General features: G+C 54.0%; 1 protein-coding gene across 1 annotated transcript in view; it reads right to left on the reverse strand.

The window, feature by feature from the left end:
* The window catches only part of BID (BH3 interacting domain death agonist), a 37218-nt gene that overhangs the window by 6192 nt on the left and 16039 nt on the right, over positions 1-14987 (reverse strand). The window contains exons 2-3 of the mRNA XM_030815779.1: positions 8282-8351; positions 2698-2908 (exon numbers count right to left, since the gene is read on the reverse strand). Of these exons, the coding sequence (XP_030671639.1) occupies positions 2698-2908; positions 8282-8293 (223 nt within the window). The 5' untranslated portion in view covers positions 8294-8351. The remainder of the gene's footprint in view (positions 1-2697; positions 2909-8281; positions 8352-14987) is intronic.

A 14987-nucleotide genomic window follows, 5' to 3' on the forward strand; every position in this document is an offset into this window, starting at 1 on the left:
GCCACTGCCGCCACTCTGGTGGGGGTCCCCTTAGCTCTCATCTGATGATGACAGCCCCACTCCCTGCTGTCCAGTCTACTCGGCCACCTTCACAGCACAGACCTTGGAGCAGGGCAGGGTTGGGGGAGGTGAGGTGCTAAGGAGTGGGCACGTTCTTAGAAGCTGTGCTCTGGGGGTTTCATGGCCTCCCTGGAGTCTGTCTGTGGAACACGCAGTATGGCTGCCACATCACTTCTCTTCAAAACCTCTCAAGTGCTCACCTCTGCTTAAGGGACAAGTCATGACCCAGCCTCAAAGTACGTCTGACTTAACTTCCACGCTTCCTAGGCAAACTCAAGTATTCACTGTAGCTTTTTTTTTTTTTTTTTTTTTTTTTTTTGAGACATAGTCTCACCCTGTCCCCCAAGCTGGAGTGCAGTGGTACGATCTCAGCTCACTGCAACCTCCACTTCCCGGGTTCAAACAATTCTCTACCTCAGCCTCCCAAGTAGCTGGGATTACAGGCTCCCGCCACCCCGCCTGGCTGATTTTTGTATTTTGTTTTTTTTTTTTAGTAGAGACGGGGTTTCACCATCTTGGCCAGGGCGGTCTTGAACTCCCGACCTCATGATCCACCTGCCTCGGCCTCCCAAAGTGCTGGGATTACAGGCGTGAGCCACTGTACCCAGCCTCACTGTAGCGTTTATAGCCGCTGGGCTTTTGCTTAAAAGATGGCCATTCCCTCTTCCCAGTTTCCAAGGAACAAAACGTACCCAACCCCCAAGGCTCAGCTCAACTGGAGCTGCAGCCCCAAAGTTTTCCTGATTCCCTGAAGAGCAGAGCACCCAGCTCCTCCAGCACCTCATCGCTCCCCCAGCACCGAATCTGTGCCTCGCCCGTTCCCGAAGCTTATCCACCTTGCTTCAGTTACGGACACGTCCTCTCTGCCTCTGGCCACCAGCCAAGTAGCAACAGGAATCTTTCCTGATCCGTCTGTGTCCAGCCGAGTGAACGGACTCACCAAAGAAACCCCGGCAGCCAGAGCCTCTACCTTGCCCCTCTTTCCAGGCTCGCCAGGGATTAGATTCACAGTCCCTGTCACCTGCAGGCTAAGTGAACTGCCGTGATCACTTTTGCAGGTGCCACTTGAGTCAACCCCAGTTTCTCAGTCTAGAGGCAAAGGCCGGCGTGGAGAAGAGTGAGAGAAAAACACCAGGGCAGACTGGGGCTACAGTCGCCCCCACAGCAGTGCTGACAGCAGAGCTGTGCCCGTCCACTCCTGCCCTTCCTGGACCTTCCCCAAGGGGATCTGGGGTTTCTCCTCAGTTCAGGGCCAGCCAGAAGATGTGCTGGCTGGATTAGAAGGCAGAGACGTTCTCAGACACCTCCCCCCACCCCCCATACCCACCCCGGTCTAGTGGGGAACTCCAGCCACGTCCTCAAGCCCCTGATCTAAGACAGGTGGGAGGCAGAAGGCTGGGTCAGCTGTTGGTCTCCCCCACAGCCACCAGAGGGCAGCGCAACCCTTGAGCTCGGAAGACCTGGGCCAGGGTCCGGGGATCCCTGCAGGCTTTCAGGTCAGGGATTCTACCTGCGTCAGGATCCTCTGGGCAGTCTCCCACCCTAAAACAGCCTGATGCAGGCAGCTGGGGTAGGGCCCAAGGCCTGCATTTGGAAAAGGTTTCTCATGTAATTTCAATGTGCACACTACTGAAAGCCAGCGTCGCAGGGCCGGATCTGGAAGTGGGTGAGCCTCCACACGCCCCCAGCCTCCACTCCAGACGGCTCCTGTCTGCAGAAGCAGCCCCTTGGCAAAGGGGAGTGGAGCTGGAGGCTGGAGGAGAGCGCAGGGATCAGCAACAGGAAAGGTGAACAGTCTGGAAACCATGCTGACCTGGAGGCAGTGCCCTACAGTGGGAGGGCGGCTGAGCCCCAGCTCAAGAAAGGGCCTGGCCCCACGTCCTGGCGGTGACATGGCCACGAGCTCTGTGATCTGGAGCTAGTCATTTACCCTTTGCTGGACCTGGGGTTCCTCACCTGGAAATGAGGTTCCAAATACTTCTGTGTTCTCGTATAGGTAATCACGAGGCATAATGTATATGAAAGGAAATATGTCAGGTATAGACAGTGCAAAAGTCACTGTGAAACCAGTGGGCCTCAATCAATGGGACAGCCAGCCAGGCCTGCTTGGGGAGGCAGGGGCCACACCGGTAGTGCCACCTGGGGGCTTTGCCCAGACCCAGCAATGCCCAGACCAACCAATCAGAATCTCTGGAGGTGAGACACAGGCACCAGCATTTAAAGCTCCAGGTCCTTGAAACGATATAAGGCCAAGTGTGAGAACCCCTTGGGTTATATAATGCAGACAAGTGGTCTGCAATCTTTGTATCAGAATCACGTTTGGAAAATTGGATAAAAACACCATTCTATGTTGGTCCAGACAAGGGACTCAAGACCAGTACATGGGATTCTGGCTCAACAGAAAGAACTTTCTAACAGAGTCACCCAAAAATGGTAGGCAGTGAGTTTAGCAGTACTGGAGGGAAGCAAGTAGAGACCAATCAGTCAAGTGATTAAGTGACAGCAGCGTACGTGGCAGCTGAAACTGCAGAGGCAGAGGCTGAGTCCGGGGGGTCCCTTCCAGCCCTGAGGCTCCCTGAATGTTACTGGCGACAGAAAAGCCCAGCTTTGGGGAAGGAGGTGGGGCCGGCCGCCTACCTGCCTCTATTCTTTCCAAGCGGGAGTGGCTGCTGCGGTTGCCGTCAGTCTGCAGCTCATCGTAGCCCTCCCACTGGGGAGCCAGCACTGGCAGCTCGTGGCCCAACGCGTCCAGCTCTCTGCGGAAGCTGTTGTCAGAGCAGCTTTGGAGGAAGCCAAACACCAGTAGGTTTGTGATGCATTCATCACTGAGGCCGGAACCATTGTTGACCTGAGGGGAAAGGGGAGTCAGGAAGACAGGACCTCAGCCAGGCCAGAGGCCCCTCCTGCAAAGAGCTCCAGGTGCAGCTGGCCCAAAGAGCCTCACAGGTCCCAGAGAGCTGAGGGACCCTGTGGGCTGGAGGGCCCTGCAGAAGGTCTCAACAGGCAGAGGCAAGGTCTGCAGCCCCGACTTTAAGCAGCACTGCCCGTAGATGGCAGAGAGCGAGCCCCGATTCTGCAGAAAGGGATTCCTCTGCAGAGGAATCTGCTGGACCTCCTGAAAGACGTGGCTGAGGAGCTTCCTGCTGGGTGAGAAGGCCACAGGCTGTTCCGGGGAGGCGAGGGCATCATCTGCCATCCTGTGCTTGCACGCTTTCTTCAAGTTCCCACGCAGGCTTCAGCAATCTGAGCCCACCTTTCCTGGCTGTGCTTCCAACAGGCGGAGCCTCTTTCTGCTCATCTCCTTCACGGGCTCAGGAGGGTATCGGGCAGATGGAAGATTTTCGGTAACTACTGCGGAGTGGTGACCACAGCTGGGCACCTGCCTTTGGCCAAGCTTGGTTTACTTTGGGTAGATGTGTCCTTAATCCGAACCCCATAGGGAGTGGTGGGGCTGGCTCCTGCTCTACCCAGAGGGGCTGGGCTCTTGGCCGACAGCTCTCCAGCTCCCTGGGCAGCACTGGCAGCTGCAGCTCGGCCAGCGTCTGTGCCGCGGGAGATGGCAGGGACTGTTCTTGGGGTACTGACTGTGTTTGGGGCTGTATTCTTACAAGCAAAGGTGAGCCCTGCAGCTGCGTGTGCCCAGACCAGAGAAAGACCTAAGGTGGAAGAGAGAACAAAACACAAAGAAGGGCGGGGACACAGAGATCTGCCCAGGTTCACACAAAAAGACCTCCTGGGCTGCCAGAGAAGGGCGGGAGGGAAGATGAAAGTGTAGGCAGAAATTTATTTCTATCCTCTAAGTCCATAATATTTTTCATTAGAAAAACCAAAAGCTTTTAGAGGACAGTTCTTACAGGGCAAATTGTTTTCTTGTTTTTGTTTTTGTTTTGAGGCGGAGTCTCGCTCTGTCACCCAGGCTGGAGTGCAGCAGTGTGATCTCGGCTCACTACAACCTCTGCCTGCTGGGATCAAATGATTCTCCTGCCTCAGCTTCCTGAGTAGCTGGGATTACGGGCATGCACCACCACGCCCGGCTAATTTTTGTATTTTTAGTAGAGACGAGGTTTCACCATGTCGGTCAGGCTGGTCTCGAACTCCTGACTTCGTGATCCGCCCCCGCCTTGGCCTCTCAAAGTGCTGGTAATTACAGGTGTGAGCTACTGCGCCCAGCAGCAAATTGTTTTAATGCTTTGCTAGGTGATCCTGGCACTCTGGGAGGTAATCCAGAAATCCAGGGATTACCTAGCAAAGTGATCCCGGCACTTTGCTAGGTAATCCCGGCACTCTGGGAGGCAGAGGCAGGAGGATCGCTTGAGCCCAGGAATTTGAGACCAGCCTGGCAACAAGACCCCCATCTCTACAAAAAATAAAAATTAGCCAAGGTGGCATGCACCTGCAGTCCCAGCTACTCATGAGACTGAGGCGGGAGGGTCCCTTGAGCCCCGAAGTTTGAGGCTGCAATGAGCCATGATCACACCACTGCACTCCAACCTGGGTGACAAAGTGAAACCCTGTCTCAAAAAAGAAAAAAAAAATGCTTAAAATAAGGAGCTTGTATATTGCTGCAGCCATAAAAAAGATTAAAATCATGTCCTTTGCAGCAACACGGATGGAGCTAGAGGCCATTACCCTAAGTGAACTAACTCAGAAACAGAAAATCAAATACTAACTGTTCTCACTTATAAGTGGGAGCTAAACAATGCGTGCCCATAGACACGAAGATGGAGAGAGCAGGCACCGGGCACTTTACAGCAGGGAGGCGGGGCGGGGAAGCACGGAAAGAGTCCCTCTCCGTGCGATACCGGAAGCCCAGTCCCCACCAGTGCACAATATTCCCATGTGACAAACATGTACGTGTGCCCCTGAATCTAACATAAAATAAAATAAGGTGCTTGTGTATTGCTATTCAGCCTTTACTTCTCCAAAGTTGTTTCTGAAGAGAGGAAAAATTGTATGCAAAATTCCACTGCATCGATTCCTAACAATTCCTGTAGGGAGCAGCCGCATGGTACGAGACAGTTTACAAACAGGATGTGCTTCATTCCTGCCTCAAGCAACAGTCCTTGTGACACAGGCAGTGCTGGGCTAAGCTGTGTCACCCAAAAAGAAACGCGCAAGTCCTGACCCCAAGTACCTGTCAATGTGACCTTATTTGAAAATAAAGTTTTCACGGATGTCATCAAGTTAAGATGAGGTCGTATTGGATTAGGGTGGGCTCTAAATCCAATGACTGGTGTCTTTGTAAGAGAAAGGAGAGGGAGATTTAAGCAGAGACACACAGAGAGGACGCCATGTGAAGACAGAGGCAGCCACAGGAGCTGCGAGAGCGCCCCAGAAGGAAGCAGCCGGGCGATACGGGATTCTAGCCTTCGGGCCTCTAGAACCGGGAGGGGATCCACGCCTGTTGTTTAAACCCACTGTCCTGCTTGGAACTGCCTACAGCAGCCCCAAGAAGCTAACGCAGGCAGCCGCTGCCCAAGGACCTTTTTGACCTGCGCTTGGTAAACTGGCATCCAGAATCTGGACACAGAGCGGCGTTGCCACCACGGCAGTTCAGGTTATCAAACTCAAGATCCCACAGAAAATAAAGACTTGAGGCAGCAGGGAGGGAGAGGAAAGAACGGCACCCGCCAGAGGAGGTCCAGGTGCCGCAAGTGACCGTGAAGCCAAGCACTGGACCCAGTGGGTGGAGAGCTGTGTGGACAGGCCCCTGTCTGGACCAGTGCCTCAGGGACAGGCTGGGCTGGCCCCCACAGGACAGGAGTGGGCTCGGAAGATGGATGCCATTTAATTCCAAGAATAGAGCTTATGCTGTGCCAATATGGAACCATGCCCTTTTTTGATCTTCTAGATCCACTTTTTTTTTGGAGACAGAGTCTCACTCTGTTGCCCAGGCTGGAGTACAATGGTGCGATCTCAGCTCACTGCAACCTCTGCCTCCCAGGTTCAATGGATTCTCCTGCCTCAGCCTCCCAAGTAGGTTACAGGCGTCTGCCACCACACCTGGCTAATTTTTGTATTTTTAGTAAAGATGGGGCTTCACCATGTTGGCCAGGCTGGTCTGGAGCTCCTGACCTCAGGTGATCTGTCCACCTTGGCCTCCCAAAGTGCTGGGATTACTGGTGTGAGCCACCATGCCCAGCCTCTAGATCCACTTTTGATAAAAGAATTGATAGTTTTTTATCTTTTTAGATCACAGGAAAAAAATATGTTAAGAGAAACGATCAAGACAGGAAATCCTGCAAGACATGTTACAAAAGTGACCTAATGGAGGCAAAAATAATAAGATCAGTTCCAGTGGAAAGGAAAAGATGGTGCTGGCCGGGCGCGGTGGCTCACGCCTGTAATCCCAGCACTTTGGGAAGCCGAGGCAGGCGGATCACGAGGTCAGGAGATCAAGACCATCCTGGCTAACACGGAGAAACCCCGTCTTTACTAAAATACAAAAAATTAGCCGGGCGTGGTGGCGGGCGCCTGTAGTCCCAGCTACTTGGGAGGCTGAGGCAGGAGAATGGCGTGAACCCGGGAGGCGGAGCTTGCAGTGAGGAAGATCGCGTCACTGCTCTCCAGCCTGGGCGACACAGTGAGACTCAATCTCAAAAAAATAAAAATAAAAATAAAAAAGTATCTACACGGAATTAAAGTTCTGATGGGAAAAAAGTCTGAACCCTATAATTTAAAAGAAAGTTTCGGAGTGTTTCGCTGTGACCCCAGCTCTGTGGCCCTGGGCGGGCTGCCTCACTGCTGCCTCTGCTTCCTCACTCCAAAGGCAAGAAAGGGGAGTGGCGACGTCCACCCTCCCTCACTGAGGGGGCTGGGGAGAGGCGGGTGGGAGGGCAGGCGCCTCCTCCAGTGAGTCAGGGCGCTGCGCGGGTGACGGTGGTGTTCTACCTGCGCAGGCTGCCAGAGCACGAAGCCTGAAGGGCAGCGGCAGGTGGGAAGGGACAGCGGCACCCAGAGTGGTCTTTTGGACACTGACAAGCCTGGATCAGGTCGGGGGAGCTCCTGCAATCTCCTCTGTTCATGTAACTAACATCAAACTGGAGCCACTGCCTCAGCCCTCCAGCCACCACGCTGAAATCCACACCATCCCCACCTTTGGAAAGGACCCCAGTAGGGGCAACTTGAGAACCTCCTGGGTGCCGGGTGCTCTCCATGCTCAGGAACCGCGACACAGGCCGCCAGTCACTAAGCGCCAAGGCATTAGACTTCGCAGATGCCTTCCCAGAGGCTGCCAGGATAGCATGAGGCCCCGGTGCCAGGCGCCCAGAGGCTGCAGAATTCGGCAGGAGGGACGGGAGGAGGCTCTGATGCAGTGGGTGGAGACAGGCTCCTGACCCGTGTGCTGTGATTTTTCTCTCCCCAGACCATTTAAAGGGAAGGAGAGACAAGGAAGCATCCGGGGAGCGTCCTGCTGAAGGTGGGGGCTCCAGGCTCCCCTCCCAGAACTCCACCGCTTTTATCTTTATAAAGACAGGGTCTTACTATGTTGCCCAGGTTTGTCTCAATCAAACTCCTGGCCTCAAGCAATCCTCCTGCTTCTGCCTCCCAAGTCACTGGGATTATGTGCCTGAGCCACCTCGCCCAGCTATGAAGGGAAATTTAAATCCAGTGGGTTAAAAATTTTTGAAACACCTTACAGTTTACAGCACTTTTAGTTGACCTGTATTGATTTATTTGCTCCTCATAGCAACGGCATGGGTTAGACAAGATAAGTATTGTTGTCTTGCTTTTACAGTTGAGAGAATTATATGAAGTGCTTATCTAATGCCCACTTTCTTGTTCTTAAATCTCTTTTGTGTTTGTTTGTTTGGATAGGGCTGCAGTGCACTGGCACAATCACAGCTCACTGAAGCCTCAACCTCCTGGCCTCAAGGAATCCTCCTGCCTTGGCCTCCCAAAGTGCTGGGACCCACAGCCTGTGGCTGTTAAATGGTCTTAAACCAAAAGCCCCCTCGCCCTTGCAGTTAGCCCCAGGCACGGTGTAGAGGGGCTGCACCGAAAGCGGAGTGCAAGGAAGGCGCAGGACAGGGAAAGGGAGGATTTCCCGGCTCTCGCCTGCTTCAGTGAAGGGGCTGGGAAGGGTTTGTCTGTGTCGAGCTGTGGTAAGGGCCAGGTGGGCTCAGCCTCAGCCCTCAGGGATGCGTGCTGGGGGACACGAGGGTCCTTACCCCTCGACCCCGCCCCCCACAAGGCACCCGCAGGGGATCTGGCCTCTGACCTCACAGTCCATGGCCTGGGCAGCGCGGCAGCTCCGACTCACTCCTGGTTCACAGTGTCCCAATGGCGACCTGGAAGAGGACACACAGAGTGGGCGGATGCTCCTGGGAAGCCCTGGTCAGGACCCCTCGGGAGGACGACGAAGCTGGCCTGTGCTCCAGAAATGGCGGCTGAGCTGAGGTCCTGGCCTGACCAGCGCATCCTGAGTTCCTTCCTGCTTGGCCGGAGCCAAGCTTTGTTTTCCTCATTCCAGATACTCGCCCAGGCACTCAGTGCCCTGGGGCCGACCCTGCACCTGAATTCAGCCCTCCCATGTGGCCCCAGGAAGACCTCAGGCATCAGGGAAATAGGGCCGTCGGCTCACAAATTATTTTATTATCATAAAATGTAAAATGTTTATAAAGAGAGAGAATGGATTTGACAATTAAAAAATTAAATCTTCTGGCTGGACGCAGTAGCTCATGCCTGTAATCCTAGCACTTTGGGAGGCCGAGGCAGGAGGATCACTTGAGGTCAGTTCAAGACCAGCCTGGCCAACGTGGTGAAATCCCATCTCTATTAAAAATAGAAAAAATTAGGCCGGGTGCGGTGGCTGATGCCTGTAATCCCAGCATTTTGTGAGGCCGAGGCGGGTGGATCATGAGGTCAGGAGATCAAAACCATCCTGGCTAATATGGTGAAACCCTGTCTCTACTAAAAATACAAAAAAAAATTAGCCAGGCATGGTGGCGGCCACCTGTAGTCCCAGCTACTCGGGAGGCTGAGGCAGGAGAATGGCGTGAACCTGGGAGGTGGAGCTTGCAGTGAGCCGAGAATCGCACAACTGCACTCCAGCCTGGACAACAGAGCGAGACTCCATCTCAAAAAAAAAAAAAAAAAAGAAAGAAAGAAAAAGAAAAAATTAGCTGGGCGTGGTGGCACGCACCTGTAGTCTCTGGTACTCGGGAGGCTGAGGCAGGAGAATCGCCTGAACCTGGGAGGCAGAGGTTGCAATGAGCCGAGATCATGCCACTGCACTCCAGCCTGGGTGACAGATCGAGACCAAGATTGATCTGAGACGACCATTGCTTGAGCCCAGGAGTTCGAGGCTGCAGTGAGCTAGGATGGTGCCACTGCACTCCAGCCTAGGCACAGGGGGAGACCCTGGCTCCAAAATGAAAGAATGACCAGTCTGGGCCGGGAGCAGTGGCTCATGCCTGTAATCCCAGCACTTTGGGAGGCCGAGGCAGGCGGATCACGAGGTCAAGAGATAGAGACCATCCTGGCCAACATGGTGAAACCTCGTCTCTACTAAAAAACACAAAACTTAGCTGGGCGTGGTGGTGCATGCACGCCTGTAGTCCCAGCTACTTGGGAGGCTGAGGCAGGAGAATGGCGTGAACCTGGGAGGCAGAGGTTGCAGTAAGCCGAGATCACGCTACTGCACTCCAGCCTGAGCGACAGAGGGAGACTCCGTCTCAAAAAGAATGACCAGTCTGGCCAACATGGTGAAACCCCATCTCTACAAAAATACAAAATTAGCTAATTGGGAGGCTGAGGCAGGAGGATCACTTACGCCCAGGAGGTGGAGGCTGCAGTGAGCGGAGATCACGCCACTGCACTCCAGCCTGGGCGAGAGTGAGACCCGTCTCGAAAAAAAAAAAAAAAAGATCTGTGTAGCATCAGTATAGTAAGGTGTCTTAGAAAGACTGAAAACAAATTTCTACAGAACACTGTGAATAGAATAATCCTGTTTTAGAAAGTATTTGCGTGTGTGTGTGTGTGTAGACACAATATCAGGTTGAACCAAATGAAATGGCCATTTTGTAGGACAAAACCAAGCATTGGCAATTTCACATGGTTCCTGAATACATAGGAAATAAAAAGCAAACAGAGGAGAGAGCCTGTGCCCAGGCAGAGAGGAGATGGCAGGAGGCAGCACTGACAGGCACCTCACCCACCTCCCCGCCTGGGGGCTCGCACAGGCCTGGGGACCCTGCACCATTGCAGGCTGCACCCTACTCTCCCTCTGGGGAGCCCAGGAGAAACCCTGGCTGGGTGTGGCCGTGCATTTCATAGGAAGGGACCAAGAGCAAATGACTGAGCTGCTTGTGGACAGGGAGGCACCAGGATCCGGCTCCAGGGCCATCTGCCAGCTCCACAGGGGAGGAAAGGGGAGTCTGCACTCACAAGAGACAAAGTGCAAGACAGACCCCACCCCAGAGCCACAGAGGCCACAGCACCTCCCAGGGCCACTGCCCAGGCCACGGCACAGTGGACCAGACCCTAGCTTCCGCCTCAAGGCCCCTCACCACTTTGTTCTCCAAGGAACAACTTCAGGGGTCTCTGTGGGGAAAGTGCCCACTGTCACCTCCGAGCTCGGGAGGCAGCTCACAAAAACCAGCTTCCTTCACACTCAGATACACGCCCACATCACAAGCAGACTGCGGCCACTTTGGCACTGCGGTGAGTCTCCCACCAGACCCTAACGCTGTGTCTCATGCAATGCTTCTCAGCCAGGGAGAATTGGATACCCAGGAAATATCTAGAGCTGTCTGGAGACATTCATGGGGGGTGTGCTCCTGGCACCTAGCGGGTAGCAGTGGGGGCACTACTCATCAGCTCAAACCCACAATTCATCCAGCCCAAAGTGTCACTACTGCTCAGGGCCGAAGTCCCAAACCAGTGTGTTCATATACATATCGAATACCACTAACCCATACCAGTGTCATATACGTGGCAGAATACCCACTAATCCAAACCGGTGTGTCACATACACAGCAGAATACCACTGACCCATACCGATGTTGTCACATCACGGAGGAATACCACTAACCCATGCTGGTGTGTCACATACACAGCAAATACCACTAACCCCAGTGTTGGACATGTGAATAGCTTAGCATTGTCACCACTGAAGACAGGGCTGTGATGAGTACCCCGATGGGACATTTTTTTTGTTTGTTTGAGACGGAGTCTTGCTCTGTCCCCCAGGCTGGAGTGCAGTGGCACAAGCTCGGCTCACTGCAAGCTCTGCCTCCTGGGTTCACGCCATTCTCCTGCCTCAGCCTCCTGAGTAGCTGGGACTACAGGCACTCGCCACCACGCCTGGCTAATTTTTTGTATTTTTAGTAGAGACGGGGTTTCACCGTGTTAGCCAGGATGGTCTCGATCTCCTGACCTCATGATCCACCCGCCTCGGCCTCCCAAAGTGCTGGGATTACAGGCGTGAGCCACTGCGCCCAGCCCCCCAGTGGGACATTTTCTATCAAATCTATGATCATATGGGACAACAGAGGGGCGAGGTGTTGTGGCAGTCTCGGGAGAGGACAGAGTGAGGGCAGCTCCCCTGGGCTGTGCCTTGAGGCCACACGGCCCAGACCCTGGGGGCCCCATACCTTGGGACATGAGGCCACCTCCCCTAGACAACAGCCTTGGAGGGCTTTAGGAGCAGGGAGCGGCATTCCTAGGCCTGGCTGGTCAACTTCAGGCGGAGCAGCAGCCCTGCATCGGGTAACCTCTGTTTCATTTGTCACTTAAGAAGAAATCTAGGCCGGGCGCGGTGGCTCACGCTTGTAATCCCAGCACTTTGGGAGGCCGAGGCGGGCGGATCATGAGGTCAGGAGATCGAGACCACGGTGAAACCCCGTCTCTACTAAAAATACAAAAAATTAGCCGGGCGTGGTGGCGGGCGCCTGTAGTCCCAGCTACTCGGAGAGGCTGAGGCAGGAGAATGGCGTGAACCCGGGAGGCGAACCTTGCAGTGAGCCAAGATTGCACCACTGCACTCTAGCCTGGGCGACAGAGCGAGACTCCGTCTCAAAAAAAAAAAAAAAAAGAAGAAATCCAGTGAGCCAACTGCAGCTGTGAGTGGGCCTAGGAGGGCATGGATGCAGACACCCTCGAAACCACAGAGGCTCCCCCGTCAATAGCGGCCCTACCCCATCCCAACTCCTAAACAAAGTTGCCAGGAAGAAGGAAACTCAGGCAGCCAGGAGTTCATGCCCCCTCTCTTCCAAGGGCCAGTGGGAAGACAGCCAGGCAGGTGGGAAACGGGAAATACCCCACCTCACCTCAGTGAGGCTGCCCTCATGCCAGGACACTCACAGCCAGCATCCCTGAGGCCCTCGCAGTGAGCAGGGTGAGGTGCCGAGCCCCACATGTACCATTCCCCCAGTCTCCAGGACTCTGCCGGATGGGGGAGCCATTCCCCCAGTCTCCAGGACTCTGCCAGACGGGGGTGCCATTCCCCCAGTCTCCAGGACTCTGCCGGACAGGGGTGCCATTCCCCCAGTCTCCAGGACTCTGCCAGATGGGGGTGACAAATACCACCTCTGACAAGAAGGACCCCAGCAGGCACCACCAGGCCCCTCTGCAGGCCTCCCCTCCAATCCTCACCACAGCCTCACCAGGAAGGCACTTCTGCCCTGGTTTTGGAGACACGGCTGAGGCTCCAGGGTGCCCAGGGAGGGCAGGGGGCAGCTTCACTGCTGCTGAGCCGGGGGGTGCCAGGCCCTCACGAGTATGCTCAGATGCCAGCTTTGCTTCTGAGGCCCATGTGTCTCCCATGCACTCTGGAAGCCAAATGTCCTGGAACTCATTGAAAACACCATGCAGTCGGTCAGATAGAGGCATGGGCCACACGGGGACAGGCACAGCACACGGGTGCTCCCGGAGGAAGGTTTTTAAGGGCCAGATCTCTGCAGGGAAGTCCTCTCCTTGGTCAACATCATCCCTGTCTTCCTAGTCGCACTCACAGGCAACAGCTGACTCACTGAATTTCTTTTCAAGTTTTTTGTTTTGTTTTTTGAGGCGGAGTCTCACTGTGTCACCCAGGCTGGAGTACAATGGCATGGTCTTGGCTCACTGCAACCTCCGCCTCCCAGATTCTAGTGATTCTCCTGCCTCAGCCTCCTGAGTAACTGGGACTACAGGTGTGTGCCACCACACCCAGCTAATTTTTGTATTTTTAGTAGAGACGGACTTTAACTATGTTGGGCAGGCTGGTCTCGAACTCCTGACCTCATGATCGCTCACCTCGGCCTCCCAAAATGCTGGGATTACAGGGGTGAGCCACCGTGCCTGGCCTGAATTTCTTTTTTTTCTTTTCTTTTTTATTTTGGAGTTGGAGTCTTGCTCTGTCACCCAGGCTGGAGTGCAGTGGCACGATCTCAGCTCACTGCAAGCTCCGCCTCCTGGGTTCACACTATTCTCCTGCCTCAGCCTCCCGAGTAGATGGGACTACAGGTGCCCAGCACCACGCCCGGCTAATTTAGGAACGTCGTGCTGCTCTAGGAACGTCGATCCACCCACCAAACTTCACAGCATGCTCTGTGCAGCACCAAGGAAAGCTCCAACCCGGAAATGTGAACACACATGAAGGGGCAGTGCCATTTGGGTCGCTGAAGAATGCCCAAGAATTAATCAGAAAAGGAGAAGGGTAGGGAAAGGAATTCCTGACACTTCACTTTTTTGGGCCTTGGTGTCTTCAGGAAAATAAAGGGTTTGGGCCGGGCGCGGTGGCTCACGCCTGTAATCCCAGCACTTTGGAAGGCCGAGGCGGGTGGATCACAAGGTCAGGAGATCGAGACCATCCTGGCTAACACGGTGAAACCCTGTCTCTACTAAAAATTAAAAAAATTCTCCGGGCGTGGTGGCGGGCGCCTGTAGTCCCAGCTACTCCGGAGGCTGAGGCAGGAGAATGGCGTGAGCCCAGGAGGCGGAGCTTGCAGCGAGCCGAGATCGCAACACTGCACTCCAGCCTGGGTGACAGAGCGAGACTCCGTCTCAAAAGAAAAATAAAAAATAAAAAATAAATAAATAAATAAATAAAGGGTTTGGAGGCCGGGCGTGGTGGCTCATGCCTGTAATCCCAGCACTTTGGGAGGCTGAGGCGGGTGGATCACGAGGTCAAGAGACTGAGACCATCCTGGTCAACATGGTGAAACCTCGTCTCTGCTAAAAATACAAAAATTATCCGGGTGTGGTGGCGCGTGCCTGTAATCCAGCTACTCGGGAGGCTGAGGCAGGAGAATCACTTGAACCTGGGAGGCGGGGTGTTGCAGTGAGCCGAGATCGCACCACTGCACTACAGCCTGGGCGACAAGAGCAAACTCTGTCTCAAAAAAAAAAAAGAAAAAGAAAAGAAAAATAAAGGGTTTGGAGAAGGTGATTTCCTTTTTGTTTTTTTTTTAATTTGTTTTTCTGAGACGGAGTCTCGCTCTGTCGCCCAGGCAGGAGTACAATGGCATGATCTCGGCTCACTGCAACTTCTGCCTCCCTGGTTCAGGCGAGTCTCCTGCCTCAGCCTCCTGAGTAGCTAGGATTACAGGCACTCACCACCACACCCAACTAATTTTTGTATTTTTAGCAGAGATGGGGTTTCACTATGTTAGCCAGGCTGGTCTGGAACTCCTGACCTCATGATCCACCCTCCCAAAGTGCTGGGATTACAGGCGTGAGCCACTGCAGCCGGCCTGTTGTTGTTGTTCTTAAATGAACACGTGAAAGGTTTTATTAACTCATTTTTTAACAGGGGAAACAGCGATGTTAAAACCATTCAAAGGAGTCCAAGAACTGTGTGCGCAGGCAACGGGGAAACTGGAAATGCGCTCACAAACTGACGCAAAACTGGGCCCAACGGCCACAAGGCACAGGTTGTTTTCCACTGGGCAAAGTTCAGTGGCATTTCTTTCTTTCTTTCTTCCTTTTTTTTGAGATGGAGTCTC

The sequence above is a fragment of the Nomascus leucogenys genome, chromosome 7b (genome assembly GCF_006542625.1).
Source record: "Nomascus leucogenys isolate Asia chromosome 7b, Asia_NLE_v1, whole genome shotgun sequence".
Lineage (NCBI taxonomy): Eukaryota > Metazoa > Chordata > Mammalia > Primates > Hylobatidae > Nomascus > Nomascus leucogenys.